The following is a 16,967-nucleotide window of genomic DNA, read 5'->3' as shown; positions in this document are numbered from 1 at the left end:
TCAATGAGTTTTGATAAAACAGGTAAAATAGAAATGGGTCTATAGTTATTTTTATCAGATTTAGACCCTTTTTTGTGGATTGGGATAACTTTAGCCATTTTAAATGCAGTAGGGAATTTAGCTGTATCAATACTGAGGTTAAGGATTTTAACTAAGTGTCTTGAAATAACATGACAGCTTAGTTTTAAGAAACGAGCACTTATTTGGTCAAGGCCAGTTGCTTTGCTACAGTCAAGGGTTTCAAGCATGTTCCTCACAAATTTTTCAGAGACTGGGGGAATTTGAAACTTTTGATCAGTTTTTAGACAATGTGAATTATGATTTCTTAATAGGGTTTTGTATGATTCAGGATAGCTATCAACATTAGGTGCTCTTTTGAAAATATTGGTAAAGAATTCATTAAACTGCGCTGCACTTTAATAAGGATCAGTAATTGGATCTCCATTATCATCATTTATGTAATGAGTTTGAGTATTAGTACTTTTCCCAGATAAGTGCTTTAAATTTTGCCACATTTTCTTTGTGTCTTTTTTATTTTCGTTGATCACTGTGTTGAAAAAAGATTTTTTAGCATCTATTGTTAGTTGCTTTACTTTTGTACGAAGTATTTTATAATTCTCATAATTACCAGACTTCTTTGCTTTATCCCTTTCTTTAATTGTTTCAGCTATTGTATTATTGAACCAATCAGGTTGATTAGCATGTTTAACTCGCCTTGTTATATGTGGTGCGTGTTTGTTTAAAACTGACGTAAAAGTATTAGTAAAATAGTCTAGGGCATCATCAGCATCTGTAAATATGTCAAGGACAGACCAAGGTTGATTTTGTAAATCAGTTAAATAGTTGTCTTCATTAAATGTTTTCATGCTTCTATAAGTTATTACAGAATGTACAGGTCCATGTTTTGGCTTACTTCTAGACTTGCGCACAAAACAGACAGGATAGTGATCACTCAGTGTGAGGACTGGTACATGTATTTTATATATGTTATCAGGAACATTTGAATAGACATGATCAATTATAGTAGAGGTAGTGGAAGTAACTCTGGTTGGTGATTGAACAAGTTGTTTAAGGTTAAATGTTTCTGTTACATGATTCCATGTGGTATTGACTGTTGCTGAATTGACATAATTATAGTTAAAGTCTCCAAATAAAATAACTTCTTTCCCCTCTATAAAAATTTTCTCAAGTATTTCTTCAATATCATCATTCCAGCTTGCAGGTGATGAAGGAGGTCTATAGATATATCCAATAATGAAAGATTTTTGATTTTCACATTTAACCTCAATCCATATTGCTTCTATTGTTGTTTTATTCAAATCTATCCTTTGATAGCAAGGGTAACACAATTTTGCATATAGTACAACACCACCTCCATTTGAGCCTCTGTCATTACGGATTAACTGATAATTTTCCAAAACATATTCATTGTCAGAATAATTTTCATTAAGAAATGTTTCACATAAGCCAATAAAATCGAGTTCTTTTACACTATCAATTGTATGCTTAAATTCATCAAATTTGTTGCTTATATGGCAAATATTTAGATGCATAAAGTTTAAACCTGATTTATCAAATAGATTACTAGAAAAGAGTTTATGAGAGTTATTTAGAGTGTTAGAACCACAGAAATTATTACTAATGTAACTTCTGACAGAGTGTTCATTTATGCCCACCAGAATGGCATCATCATTGGTAGCTGATGAGAGCCTTTTCCTTGTTGCCAGTGCTTCGTTTGATGTCTCCCCTTGTGGCTGTTGATATACGGTTGTTTCCAGGGCTGTCTGTTGATTGGAGGTCGCCCTCTGTATCCTTGGTGACTCTTGTTGTATGGGAGGCCTTGCTTGTGAAAATTTTCCTTAAGGTTGGCAGAGATTTTGATTTCGGCAAAGAGTGTCCTTTTCATGTTTTTAACTAGAGTAGCTGCCCCAGTTTGTGTAAGATGTACTTCATCATAGTACAGAGATTTGTCCACAGAACCATTTTTCATGAAACTACTGGTGTTGTCCAAGAACACGTGGTCATTGACCTTGCAAAATTCAGCTAGCTTTGAGTTTATTTCAGTGATTGGTTTGGTGGAGAGTTTATCATGCTTCTTTGGTAAAATGGAAGACATAACTATCTTTGTATTCTGATTGATTGATTTCACTTCTTGTGTAAGAGCCTTGAAATGATCAATAACTCTATCAGTAGATTCTGCCTCTGAGACATTATTGATACCGACATGAATTATAGTTACATCACTCTGAGATATGTATTCTTTTGTACTTCCAGAGTTCAGATTGTTAATGATGTCTTGGACTTTGGTTCCTGGGTAAGATTTAATTTGAGTGTCCAAAATTTCTCCTGAGAATTTCTTTCTATTAATTATCTTTGTGACAGAGTCTCCAAGAATACAGATTTTAGGTTTTTGGTTGGGTTCTGTTGATATAACATTGGAGTTTCCTTTTAATTCTGACGAAGTTCCTTTTTCGGTCAAAGGTTGACTTGTTGTTGTTTCATTTTCCAGCAGATGGGTTTGAGTTTTTCTCAAGTCATTTTCATCTTCACTTGACAGTTGTTTCCTTAGCTGTACAACTTCAGCTTGAAGTAGATACAAGTCTGTGTTTGTTGGCAAATTGTTAGTTCTGTTCTGTAGCAGCTGCAGCGTTGACGAAAAATGTGAAATTGTATCTTTAATTTCTGTTATATCTGTTTGGATTGTGTCCATACTTTCTTTCTCTTTCTCATTGTATGCCACTTTTTCTCGAAGAACTTTGTTTTCCTGCTTTATTGTCTGATTTATTTGTTTCAGTTTTGATATTTCTTCTTCCTGTGTTACAATCTGTGAAAATAAGTCACTATTGTCAGTGTTTTTGGAAGATTTCTTGATGAGTTCAGCCACCTGCTCTTCTGATTTCTTTAGTTGTGTCTTTAAATTAGTAATTTCTTTTTTTAGGGTGTTCTTTGATTGCTCAGTTGCATTGCTTCTACTCTTCAATTCGTCCAGTTCATTTTGGAGTTTCTTGTTTTCTGTTGTAAGCTGAAGGTTTTGTACTTTCATATTCTCATTCGTAGAGTTAATTCCATAAAAGATATGTGTTTGTTGTTTTAGTTTGGTATTTTCAGCTGCAAGTTGTTCATTTTGTTCTTGTAGCTTTTTACACTGTTAAATTAATGATCCATCCGCAGGTACCATTTATTCTCCTACCATAATCATCCCAAATCTTTTCCAAATTGTAAAACCAATATCTTCTTCATCACTTGGTTTTTTCTTTGCTTTCTGATAATTTTTTTTCCAATTATTTTTCAAAATTCGAGCTATGAAAAGAGATACCGGGAAACTTTAAAAGTCCAGTGCAACACCCTTCATGTTTTTCAGTCAATATCTACTAATTGATACTTGGAAAAGAAAGGAATGGATGCGGATGTAGGACTTCTGAAGAGACAAAAGTTATTGTGACACCTGAGGTCATACAGTAACCTACAGAACTACAAGTCGCCTGGTAAACAGGACCATCTGGTTGTAACCCTTACCCTGCTAAATTTCTATAATGAACTTGTCCATCTTTCAATTTGAACAGTACAATTGACTGTTAAAAGGGGTGCTAACTGAAATGAAACTGACTGAATGGTGAACAATGTAAAATTAATTGCAAAGATGTGCAGGCTGATCATGAACTACACTGGTCGCAAAGGCAGAATCAATTATGATTAGCATGATAAGGATTAAAATGTGAATAATTTCTTGATTTGTAATTCGTTAATGTATATCAAATAATAAGTGTGTTTTTACTGATCTTCTTTACTGTTACTTTATCCTAAATGATAAGTAAATGATCCCCGAAAACATTTTAACATCAAAGTTATGGTACACAAGATAGTCCTCTTTTACCTGACAACTAACAAATATTAGAAAAGCCTTACCACTGGATTGTTTCTCTGTTGTCGGGGGTTTCGCAGTTGGAATGGCTGAACAGTTACCTACTCCTGACTGAAATCAGAAATAAAACTTATATCAGTACTTTCCTACCTGAAACGTTCACAAATAAAACACTTATCATCTGAAACATTCAGTAATTAAACATTTATTAGTATTTTCCTGAACATTTCCATCTGGAACATTCAGTAATTAAAAATTTATTAGTATTTTCCTAAACATTTCTATCTGGAACATTCAGTAATTAAAATTTTATCAGTATTTTCCTAAACCTGTTCTACATGGAACGCTCCGAGATAATGCTTAAGTCAGTACTTTCCTAAACCTACCCACTATTTTCCCAAATCCTTTCCCACAAATAAAACATTTATCAGTATTTCTTAAAACTTTCCCACCTGAAACGTTCAGTATGCACAAAATTTTTTGCTGAAAAAAATATTTTAACCTTCAATCTTTATTACATAAATTAGCTGGAGGACAGATGACCTTGGAGATAGATTTAAATGTGTCAGAGAAAGTAACCTGTTATAATAAATCAAAATTAAAGAACATTTTAAACAATTTTATAAAACATCCTAAATACTTAAACTATGATAATGAATAAGAATGCTATTTTGTCGCTCATCATACATTCACCATTTGAGGCTGTATGTATGTCATGACACGTTGTGTCATAAAAGGAAACATCAAGCCATACAGTCATGTTTAACCCTTATTCTGCTAAATTTCTATAAATGACCTTGTCCATCTTTCAATTTGGACAATACCTTTAACTGTTAAAAGGGGTGCTAACCAAACAGATACTGACTGAATGGCGAACAGATGTGCAGGCTGAACATGATCTACACTGGTCGCAAAGGCAAAATCAGGCGTGCCCAGTATGTAAAGGGTTTATGTTTTTTCTAGTCTTCGCTCTGGCAGCCCATAAAAGTGGTCAAGCACATTAAAAACCATGTTTGGTGAAGATAAGTTAAGCAGTTCATTCATGAGAAGTTGTTACAAGGTTTTCCTGCTTAGCCCTAGCAGCCCCTAGATGGGGTCAAGCAGAACCATTCGAACAAATGTTAGAACAAGAGCTGTCACTAATGGTGACAAATGCCCCAGCAGCACCTTGACCTTTGACCTGGTGACCCCAAAGTCAGTAGGGGTCAATAAGTACTATCAGTATGTGAAGTTTGAAGGTCCTGGGTGCAGTGGTTCGTGAGTAAAGTGCCTTCATGCAAAAAGTTAACGTTGTGACGAACAAACAAACTAACGAACGAACGGACGGACAGTTGAAAACTAATATGCCTCCCTTTGGGGGCATAAAAATTCATAGAAGCATGCTATAAACCATCACGAGGTTCATGAGAAGAAGTTGCCATAAGGTTTTTCTACTTTCAGCTCTAGTGTCCCCTAGCAGGGATAAAATGGTTCCATCCAGACAATGTCCCCTAGCAGGGATAAAATGGTTCCATCCAGACAATGTCCCCTAGCAGGGATAAAATGGTTCCATCCAGACAATGTCCCCTAGCAGGGATAAAATGGTTCCATCCAGACAAATCTGTAAAAGGTTAATACAAGTATGCTACAGACTAACTGTGTTGAAGATATATCAAGTGGTTAAGGAGTAGAAATTGTTAGAACATTTTCTTTATTTTCGCTCCGGTAGCCCCTGAAAGGAGTCAAGCGGATTCATTTGAATAAACTTGAATGAAGTCCATGCCAAGATCCTACAGACTAAGTTTGCTGTTTTTCTGAAAAGTGGTTCCAGTTACAATTTTAATCAACACAGACTACCCACCTATACTAAATGCTCACTCTGAACCTTTGACTCAGATAAGCAAAAATACCTTAATATGAACTTGAATTCCAAAATTAAAACATAAACTTCACTTGCATTAATATTTAGAGGTATAACAGTCAGCAGAAACTTGCATCACTGTTGTTAACAAGAGCCTGTAGAACACAAAATGCCCCCCTCAATGCATTCAGTAACTGCACAAGGAACAGAAATTATTTGGTCACAGTGTACTGGACGTTTGATGTACTGTCCTCAACTCAATAATTATGAGTCATTTACCAGTCATAAGTGACCTCTGTATCAAATGTGATCTTACACCAACGCATTCTCTAGTTATTTGGCTATTAGTCATGATCAACTTCCCTATAAAGTTTCTAGCCAAAGCGTTCTCAAGTAATCGTCCGGAAACGGTTTAACTGTTCAGGGTCACTGTGACCTTGACCTCTGACCTACTGACCTCAAAATCAATAGGGGTCATCTGCTGTTCATGACCAACCTCCCTATCAACTTAAATGATCCCAGGCCCAAGCGTTCTTGAGTTATCATCTGGAAACATTCTGGTCTACGGACCGACCAACCGACAGACATCTGCAAAACAATATACCCCTCCTTCTTTGAAGAGGGGCATAGAAACTGCAATTGAGTTAGTCAGTCTGTGTAACAACAGATTATAACATTATTTTTTCTAGTTATGAAGTCATGAAACTGTTAGAACAGATTTAATTTATACTAATTCATTTCAGGTCGATTGTGAAACAAGTTCTACAACTTATATTAATCCTTCTCGACACCTCATTCCTGATGGAATCCATCGCCACGAGGGTATGAGAGAAGAGGCCAGTTTCCCTTTTAAGGCTAAGCGCCAAGCAAGGGAGCTACTGGTACTATTTTTCACGTCTTTGGTATGACGCAGCCGGGCATCAAACCCACAACCTCCTGCACTAGAAGCAGAGGCTCTAGCACTAGGCTATCGAGAATAGATTAAAATAGCAAATTTAACCACAGCCACTAACAAGTAACCAGTTAGCATTTATATTACAAGAACACACTTAAATAGTTTAAGAATGTTTTCACTCACTGCTTACATATTTTCAAAAAGAAAGCAGAATGCAGATACTGTGAATGAAGCTATTGAACAGTTAACTTGTCCAACGAATGGAGCGCAGATACTGTGAATGAAGCTACAGAACAACTAACTTGTCCAACGAATGGAGCGCAGATACTGTGAATGAAGCTACTGAACAATTAACTTGTCCAACGAATGGAGCGCAGATACTGTGAATGAAGCTACAGAACAATTAACTTGTCCAACGAATGGAGCGCAGATACTGTGAATGAAGCTATTGCACAGTTAACCTGTCCAACGAATGGAGCAGAATGCAGAGACTGTGAATGAAGCTATTAAACAACTAACTTGTCTATCAAATGGAACAGAATGCAGAGCACTTTGAATGCAGCTATTAAATAGTTCATTTATCCATCAAATGGAACAGAATGCAGAGACTGTGAATGCAGCTATTAAATAGTTCATTTATCCATCAAATGGAACAGAATGCAGAGACTGTGAATGCAGCTATTAAATAGTTCATTTATCCATCAAATGGAACAGAATGCAGAGACTGTGAATGCAGCTATTAAATAGTTCATTTATACATCAAATGGAACAGAATGCAGAGACTGTGAATGAAGCTATTAAATAATTAACATGTCCGCCAAATGGAAAGCAATATTGACTCCTGTCAGAGAAGTCACAATACATGGCAAATTTACATATGTAATTTATTGTTAATGAATGTATTTGAAGCAAAAGTTTCATCTTATCAATGGAACAGATACGCAATTACAAATTACAGTTGAAACTTGGTATCTCAGGACTCGCTTACCTCAAAATTACGGCTATCTCCAGGACATTTTTAAATCCCATCCCAAAAACGTGAACAAAATATCATTTTATTATATTATCCAAAAGTAAACTGCTTGATCCCTTGGAATTCGAGATACCAAGTTTCAACTGTAGTGTGATTAAGGAGATTTGTTTTGTTTTGGGTTTAACACAGTTTTTCAACAGTATTTCAAGCAATTAACCTAACCAGTGTTCCTGGATTCTGTACCAGTACTACAAACCTGTTCTCCGCAAGTAATTGCCAACTTCTCCACATGAATCAGAAGTGGAGGACGAATGATAGCAGACACAATGTCTTTTATCAAATCATCACAGAAAACATACCCCCACCCGGGGATCAAACTCACGGCCCCGCGATCTGTAGATCTGCACTCTCCCTACTGAGCTAAGCAGGTGGATTATGGTTAAAAAGTGTGTGCTCTCGTATGATGCATGAACATAAACATGTTGAGCACAAGAGTACAATTAGAACACTGAATACGTGACTAACACACCCAGTGTATGTGTGACACTCACCTCTGGTTCATCTCGATTGGAACGTGGGATCTCTGACCCAGTACGACTCTACAAGGAATCTGATACTACCAAACCCAGTGTATGTGTGACACTCACCTCTGGTTCATCTCGATTGGAACGTGGGATCTCTGACCCAGTACGACCCTACAAGGAATCTGATACTACCAAACCCAGGACAACTTAATGGGAATGTGACTAAATCTTGGTACGATATGACAGGAATGAAACTGCTTTACATTTGGCAGACAAGCTTATTAGGTTAGTAATCATGCCTAGGATGTATTTTACCCCTTTTGGACATGGATAAATTGTTATTATGTTTGGTATAGACTTTGTGGTCTCGGTCTTTGGCTGCGTTTTTGATCCAGTTGTGGTGCTATAAGTAGCAGTAGTAGTGGATAGGTTCCCTGATGTACTGTTGGTAGTGGATATCGTTGTTGTTGTTGTATTGAGCACCTGACTGCATGTTTCATTGTCAGCAACAGACTATATCAGATATATCGTAATGAAGTAATTTGCACAACATAAAAATACTTGAAATATGCACGTCGTGTACTACTGGTCTTTGACCCATTCATCGGATTATTGTTAGTTTATACTAAACTATTTCTAGCTAGACTGTGATGAAAGCTTCAAACATATTTAAACCATTCTCGAGTTCGCAACCTTGAAAAGCTAGAATACACTGGTGGCATATGAGATATATTTTAATTTAACAAAATCTTTTCCATTTAACACTACAATGAAAATCTTTCAGATTAGACAAATGTTTGTTTGTTTGTTTGTTTTGTTGGATTTAACGTCGCACCGACACATGATAGGTCATATGGCGACTTTCCAGCTTTAATGAAGGAGGAAGACCCCAGGTGCCCCTCCGTGCATTATTTCAACAAGAGCGGGCACCTGGGTAGAACCACCGACCTTCCGTAAGCCAGCTGGATGGCTTCCTCACATGAAGAATTCAACGCCCTGAGTGAGGCTCGAACCCACATCGATGAGGGGCAAGTGATCTGAAGTCAGCGACATTAACCACTCGGCCACAAATGTGAAAAATGGAAAGAAAACCCTAAAAAAATACATTATACTCGTCATGGTATCACTTGTAGTGATATATTGTTTATAATAATGATATGGCTGCCGTCCCTACTCTTAAATTATATTTACGAAAAATTTGAATGTAAGAATATCACCTATAGCATTAATCAGAATGTACCCACAATGCATTTTTTACATGCTCCCATTTAAAATAAGATATTTATAGGTTTATGAAATAGTATAAACATGCAATAATCAATGTTGCTCCAACATTTACCTGTAATCAATAAAATTATTGCATAAACTAGAGCTATCACTAAAGGTGATGAATGTACCCCCAGCATGCACTGACACAGTACATTGCAATTTGACGCACACAAGACTGCATAATTATGTGGACTGTATGTATATAGACTGTATGTATACAGTATAGTAACAAAAAACAAAGTCCCATAACTATGCAGAATATTTATCTAAAAGAATGTAACATGCACCATGCACAACTAGGGTTGGTACTGATCACTTGTGTGAAGTTTCATTAAACTGTGTGTAAGGGTTTAGTAGATTAGGCACGCACAAGATTGCATATGCAGACTGTATGTACATAGTATGTTAACAAGAAACAAAGTCCCATAACTCTGCAATTTTTGTCGCTGAAAGAACGTAACATGCCCCATGTACAACTACTGTTGTTACTGATCACTTGTGTGAAGTTTCATTAAGTTGTGTCAAGGGGATGAGGAGAGATGGTGCACACAAGATTGTGTCTATGTATATAGTATAGTAACAAAAAAACAAAGTCCCATAACTCTGCAAATTTTTTTTCTAAAAGAACCTAACATACCCCATGCACAACTACTGTTGGTACTGATCACTTGTGTGAAGTTTCATTAAATTGTGTCAAGGGGATGAGGAGAGATGGTGCGCACAAGATTGTGTCTATGTATATAGTATAGTAACAAAAAAACAAAGTCCCATAACTCTGCAAATTTTTTTTCTAAAAGAACCTAACATGCCCCATGCACAACTACTGTTGGTACTGATCACTTGTGTGAAGTTTCATTAAATTCTGTCAAGGGGATAAGGAGAGATGGTGCGCACAAGATTGCGTCTATGGACAGACGGACAGACGGCCAGACGGACAGACAGACAGACAACCTGAAACCAGTATACCCCCCCTTACATCTTTGTTGTCGGGGGGTACAATAATTGATTAAAAGTAACATGCGCTATTAGGTACATTAACAGTATTGAGCAACAAGATGTATTGACATTCCACAATAATAGTAACTGTACTTTTTTTTGCCATTTATAATGTGTAAACGTTCTACAAAAAGGTCTCGAAGTCAAAACGAGAAAACATTCAGACATAGGATTAAGTAACAAGAGCTGTTCATAAGACAGCACACTCCACTATTTGGCGATTTGACAGTAAAATGAATATATGTCTCAATAAGAGACCTCTACTTTTAAAAGGAAGATACACCAAGAGGCATAATTCTGTCAAGAACAGAAATTAGAGTTATTGGGATAATTACCACACATGCAGATGATGATGGTAAAGATATATTTTGAGTTTCAAGTCATTATCTTATATAGTACCGAAGTTATGTCCAGAAAACGAAGTTTGTCAAAAAAATTAAGTATGAAAGGGGCATAATTTGGTCAAAAATACAAATCAGAGTTATGGGGATTGTTACCACACATGCAGATGATGATGATAAAGATACATTTTAAGTTTCAAGTCTTTATTGTACTAAAGTTATATCCAGAAAGCGAAGATTGCCAAAAAACATTAAGTATGAAAGGGGCATAATTCTGTCAAAAATACAACAAGAGTTATGGGGATTGTAACCACACATGCAGATGATGAATATAAAGAAATATTTTTAATTTCAAGTCATTATCTTTTAAAGTACCAAACATATGTCTATAAACAAAGCTTTCGAAAAAATTTAACATGAAAATAATTCCAAGTATAACAACTTTGTGACCTTGACCTTGGGTATAATGGGCCCAGCCCCTGCACATACTTTGTCTGTATGCTGGACAATGTTTATGTGAAGTTACAGTAAGATATAAGCAATAGTAACAAAGATATGACAGAAAAACAAAGGTTTCCTGAAAAACTTTAACCTTACAAATAACCCAAGTATAACACCTTGGTGACCTTGACCTTATGTATAATGGGCCCAGCCCCTGCATAAACTTTGTTTGTATGCTGGACAATGTTTATGTGAAGTTACAGTAAGATATATGCAATAGTAACAAAGATATGACAGAAAAACAAAGGTTGCCGAAAACTTTAACCAAGAAAGGTCACACCGACGCCAACGCCGGGGCGAGTAGAATAGCCCCCTATTCTCCGAATAGGGGAGCTAAAAACTGATCTGTGATATTGATAAATGTTTTGTTTTTTTTCCCAATGAAAATATAAGCAAAAGTTCCATTACAGTTGTGTGCATGTTTACATGTGAAGAATATCTGTGTATAATGTTAGAACATGTAATATTTTAACAGCCGTCTAAGGCCTCACCAAATTAAGAAGTTGTTCATCAGATTTGCCGCTCATATATTTCAGAAACACAAAAAAAATATTTTTTTTGTTTTTGGCTTGCGCTCGCCCCATTGAAAAAAATTAATCCAAAATTTGTTGGTGCGCTACTTTTACGGACTTAACAGCATACAAATGCTTATAATTCCAGTCCCAGATTGTTCTAAAATGGACTTTAATCACAATAAATACATACTACACACACATCATCTATAATATGTCATAATACTCATATTTAGTTGCATTAAAGTTATTTCCCCTTTATGCATTTATGTTATTTTCTTCAAAAGTTTGCCAACTTGAATTGCTACAAAAATCGATTTATTTCATTGAAAATTGGATGAAACAAACTTACTAATTTATTTGATAACATCAATTTACATTATTTACGTATTGATGCATGTCACTTTTCTGTTTTCTGTTTTTCCTGTCCAAATGATCAGCATTTGTATACAAAGTGGGTGGGGTAAGGAATTTACACGATGAGTTGTGTAGAATAATGTTAATGCACGTTAATCTCCATTTCAGACCTTAACTGAGACTTTGTTTCAACAAATTTAATATATTAAGAAAGTTCAAAGTTAGAACAAGAGCTGTCCATAAGACAGCATGCTCGACTTTCTAAGTGCTTGACACTGAATTAGAGGGGGCATACTAGTCAAAAGCTTTGAAAGTTACAAAGTTATTGGACATTATATAAAACTTAAACAAATTATTGTAAGTTAAAAAGGGGCATAACTCTGTCAAAATTCAATCAGAGTTATGGGGATTGTTTCTCCTGGTGTAGACTTTTATAGTAAATAACTATTTTAAGTTTCAAGTCAAAAGCTTTTTAATAGTAACAAAGATATTTGACCAAAAAGTCAAGCTAACTATGTTACATTTTCATAGCATATCATATCTTTGTCATAATTATGGTTTAAGGTTATAAATGCATTGTTGTATATTTAAGAAATAATAAGTTCCCAAACGTGGTTTATCGCAGATTCTAACATGATCTGATTCATTTTCCTATTAAACAAAGACGGCAGAAAACAGTGAATTATTATACAACAAATCACTGTTATGACGTCACAATTATTATGTCATGGCGTCAAACAGCATAGCGGCCCGCTGGAAAAGAAACCGATTGAAAACAGGCAAATATTTAATGAATGTCGTCAAGGATGTACTTAAAAATCTTTGGTAACGTGAAATAATATATCTCATTTAGTGATTTGCTCTTGAATAAATCATTGTCGTTCAGATGCGTATTATTATATCACTCGGGCTGCGCCCTAGTGATATAATTCCTTCGCATCTGAACTCCAAACAATGATTTATTCAGCGACAAATCACTGGATGAGATATATTATTTCTTAAATAACCCGAGTTTTGAGTTCTTATGCGTAAGAATATATCAAGAAGGCCGTAGGCCTGAGTGATATATTATTTCGCATAAGAACTCAAAACTCGGGTTATTCTACAATATAATTCCTTCGCATCTGAACTTCAAACAATGATTTATTCAGCGACAAATCACTGGATGAGATATATTATTTCTTAAATAACCCGAGTTTTTCTATGATAAATCACACTTGGGAACTTATTATTTCGATTCTAACACAACATACTAGTATCAACTGTGTTAGAAAAAATGATAACTACTTTTTACGACCGTGCTACGCACCTGGATTGGATGACGTCATTGCACGCGAGTGGTCTATTGCAGAATAACCCGAGATAGCTTTTGCTCTACATGTATCAGTGCTCCAGCTAGCTATTTACAGCAGGGCGCATCGCCCGTTCCGAAATTCGTTCCGCCCTGTTGCCCCACCAGGCACCCTGACCGTTTTACAACCATTCATTTCTTTTTTTTAGCCAAACTTCCCTTTTTTGCCTCAGTGATTATAATACACTGCTTTATTGCCCCCTTTTTATCGAGTGATACACGCCGGGGGGGGGGGGGGGGGGGGGGGCATTGACATAATTAGCAAACAATTAAACAATTACCTGCTGTAATCATGCCCGAGGCAGACCATGATATTTTAGACTGCTCCACTAGCATTAAAATCATTGAACCTTAGTGTTAAAACAGTTTGCAAACCAGTCTGAAATCATTATCATTTCGCGCCACCTGTCAAAGTGTACTTTCGTTTTCGGTAATATAGTCGTAAATACCCCTTTATACACAACTGAAACTTAAGTCCAGACAACAGACATTTATATGTAATTAATAAAAATCGATCACAATCAAATTTAAATAGAAAAATATTTTGATTTTATCGTTTTACAAGTTTTTGAAATCGAAAGTAAGTTGTCGTCTGCTTTGTGAAATTGCCGTTTTTTCATGAAGATTTCTTTGAAATTAGTTTACTAAGATGTAATGACAGGGTACACTTAAATGTCAGATACTGTGAAATGCTGTTAAACTGTCTTTGCATCATAATATTTTTTCAAAAATATTGTTTAAACTGGACATTCGACGACTTTTAGAAAAAAGTGTAACCATATCCGGATATAAAATTTTGGATACCCGGAATATGTCTATTACAAGTGCTAAACTTGCTTTTAGACTGTTGTAAGTTAAAAACTTTGCCTGATTTCATTTATTTAAGTGGAAGTTTAAACTTTATTTTCTGTATATAATATGTTGCAGGTATAAATTTATAAATATCAAGTAGCCTACATGGAGAAGATGTGTACTGAAATTGTAGCAAGTAAAATAGGCCTAAACACCTAGATATTGTTATTCAGTATGCAATTACAAAGAAATGTTACAAGTTGAAAATCAATGCCAAGTAAAATACAAACAGCAGAATTTTTAGTTAATAAATAGGTGCATTAGAGATGACAGACATAGCCTATTAAAAGACCATACCTAAAGTGTGCCAAAAAACATGCCTAAATTATGCCAAATTCCATGCCTAAAGTATGTTAAAATGCACAGTATGCATGGACCAGTTATATTTTTTCCCCGGGGGAGCACGGTCCCGGACCGACCACCACCCAAGAAGTGCCCTTTTCAGTGCCAGCACCCTGCCCTTTTTTAATCCTAGCTGGAGCGGAGCACTGTGTATGTAGGTTATTTGCTGGTCATGTCAGAATACATATTTTCTAACAGCATTTTCAAAAGCATATATATCATTTGATTACACTGTACTGTATGCCAATGTTATTACCTTTTTTCACAGGTTTGCTTTGTTATGCATCTGCAGGTAAAATTTTCTCAATCCCTGGTGAATTATTTTTAATGTAAAAGGGCTGTACATTCTATTTTAAGGTTTTTATTAGTCAATCGAGAGCTAAATCAAGACAAATATATTTCTTCGCTCCTCGCTCGCTCCTGATTTTCTCAAAAACCTAAAAAAATATTTAAATTATTTTTTTCGCTCGCCGCCTCAAATTTTTCAGAAAAAAATCCGATGAACAACTTTTTAATTTGGTGTCGCCTAAGGGTGACAATCTGGTCGTTTTACAGATCAAGGAAACTGTCAATATTATATGAACCTTAGTTTAGTAATTTCCATTTGGTTATGAAATACATGGTCGTGTTTAAAGTATGCGTAAAGACCTTCGGCTTTCACATACGTTAAAACACGCCCATGTCTTTCATACCTAAATGTACACTACTAAGCCATGATTTTTATCTAAATAACACAAATAATCAGGGCTTAAGCTAGGCTTAAATTTTAGGGAGAAGTCACTTCTCCCTCAGCTAAGATTAGGGAGAAGTGGAGAGATTTTAGGGAGAAGTGGAGAGACTTGGTACCACGACATGCAAGACAAAAAAGGAACTAAATAGACATGTAACTGTTTTTATATAATTTCCTGTCTTTGTTATAGTCTATTCAATTGAAGTATTAAAATAACATCAAAATTAAAAAAGAAATCAAGCTTCCAGTGCTAACTGCATTAAAAGTTAAATCATGAAAACCCATAAAAGCATTTTACAGGCCTTTTAATAATACTAAATGTGTATTGCACTGGCCCTGAAATATAGTCTATTTCTTAACGATATCCACACTCTCATAACAAAATTAGTAACTATCAATCCGAAACTTTGAAAACTGTATACAGATTTTAGTAAAATAAAGAAGCATCAAAAAAGGGTGTTTAACTCTGCACAAAGCATCTGCCAAGAATTCTTAATACTTTTCTGAAATACTTTGCCCAAATTTTAGTGCAATGTTACCTACATATTCAGTCCTTTTTGGGTAGGCCACCCCGCTATAGCATTATCAGAAACAATTTCTCAGGTGTGACTACATCATTACTTTGATCTGAATAGTCAAGTTTTGAAACAATTTCACAGGTATGACTACATCATTACTTTGATCAGACTAAACAAAGTTTTGAAAGTTCAGGAAAATCTTACATGCAACAGTTTACATAAATGAAACAGTTAGCGTAACGTGCATGACAACTTTGACAAACTTAATGATATCTCCATAAATTATAGGCTAGTTTTTGTCTGGTGGAACTCTCAAGATTTTTTTTTCTTTTGCATCTAGCAATTTTCACTTTCAAATATGTCTGACCATTTTAGTATGATGCTGTTACACTTGTGCAATGTACGAAATATTCCCAACCAGTAGAAGAATTAACAACAGATTTGACTACTTCAGTACAACATTACACTGAAGGAACTCACATTAAGTACACAACTAGTAACTGAAAGTTTACAGTATGACTATATTAGTATGACATTAGTATGACATTAGTACATTAGCGGAACTTACGAGATGTACGCAGCCAGCGTTTAGCCACTTCTGCCTGTGCCAGTCCACGCTGTCACTACATCTATTTATTATACCACACCATCTACATTTAAAATCTATCTTTGCTGATACACAGCTTTCACAATCAGAAAATCTGTTACACGCTGAAATAAAGAAAAACAAAACAAGAATCATACACAGTATGTATCATTCGATCTTTAAATGCTTCCTTCATTTTTCGCATTTTTATGTAACAACAGTCACTGTAATGATATGACTTGAGTTGTCAAAACTGTGCAGAATGTAACTGATTATGTAAGTGAAATAAAAACAGAAAGAGTATTATTTAAATGCTATTTTTTGTGTGTTTATAGGGACTAAAAATTGCATTTAATTCTTATATTTACATTTTTGACAGTAGCTTGCTACAAAAGTAAGAGGTTTGCTTATCTGGAATACCAGAAAATCAAAATATATGTCAGAATATCTATCTGTTAACTTACATGTGGACAGATTTATCTGCTTGCGACCACTGAGATCATGATCACCTGCACATC

At 35.3% G+C, this 16,967-nt stretch overlaps 1 protein-coding gene across 1 annotated transcript in view; it reads right to left on the bottom strand.

Moving 5' to 3' along the window:
- The window catches only part of LOC123531189 (plexin domain-containing protein 2-like), a 103,798-nt gene that overhangs the window by 9,810 nt on the left and 77,021 nt on the right, over window positions 1-16,967 (bottom strand). Inside the window, exons 10-12 of the mRNA XM_053518236.1 lie at window positions 16,432-16,609; window positions 8,410-8,607; window positions 3,907-3,973 (exon numbers count right to left, since the gene is read on the bottom strand). Coding sequence (XP_053374211.1) covers window positions 3,907-3,973; window positions 8,410-8,607; window positions 16,432-16,609 — 443 coding nt within the window. The remainder of the gene's footprint in view (window positions 1-3,906; window positions 3,974-8,409; window positions 8,608-16,431; window positions 16,610-16,967) is intronic.

Source organism: Mercenaria mercenaria, chromosome 11 (assembly GCF_021730395.1).
Source record: "Mercenaria mercenaria strain notata chromosome 11, MADL_Memer_1, whole genome shotgun sequence".
NCBI lineage: Eukaryota > Metazoa > Mollusca > Bivalvia > Venerida > Veneridae > Mercenaria > Mercenaria mercenaria.
This window is presented reverse-complemented; position numbering and strand designations above follow the sequence as displayed.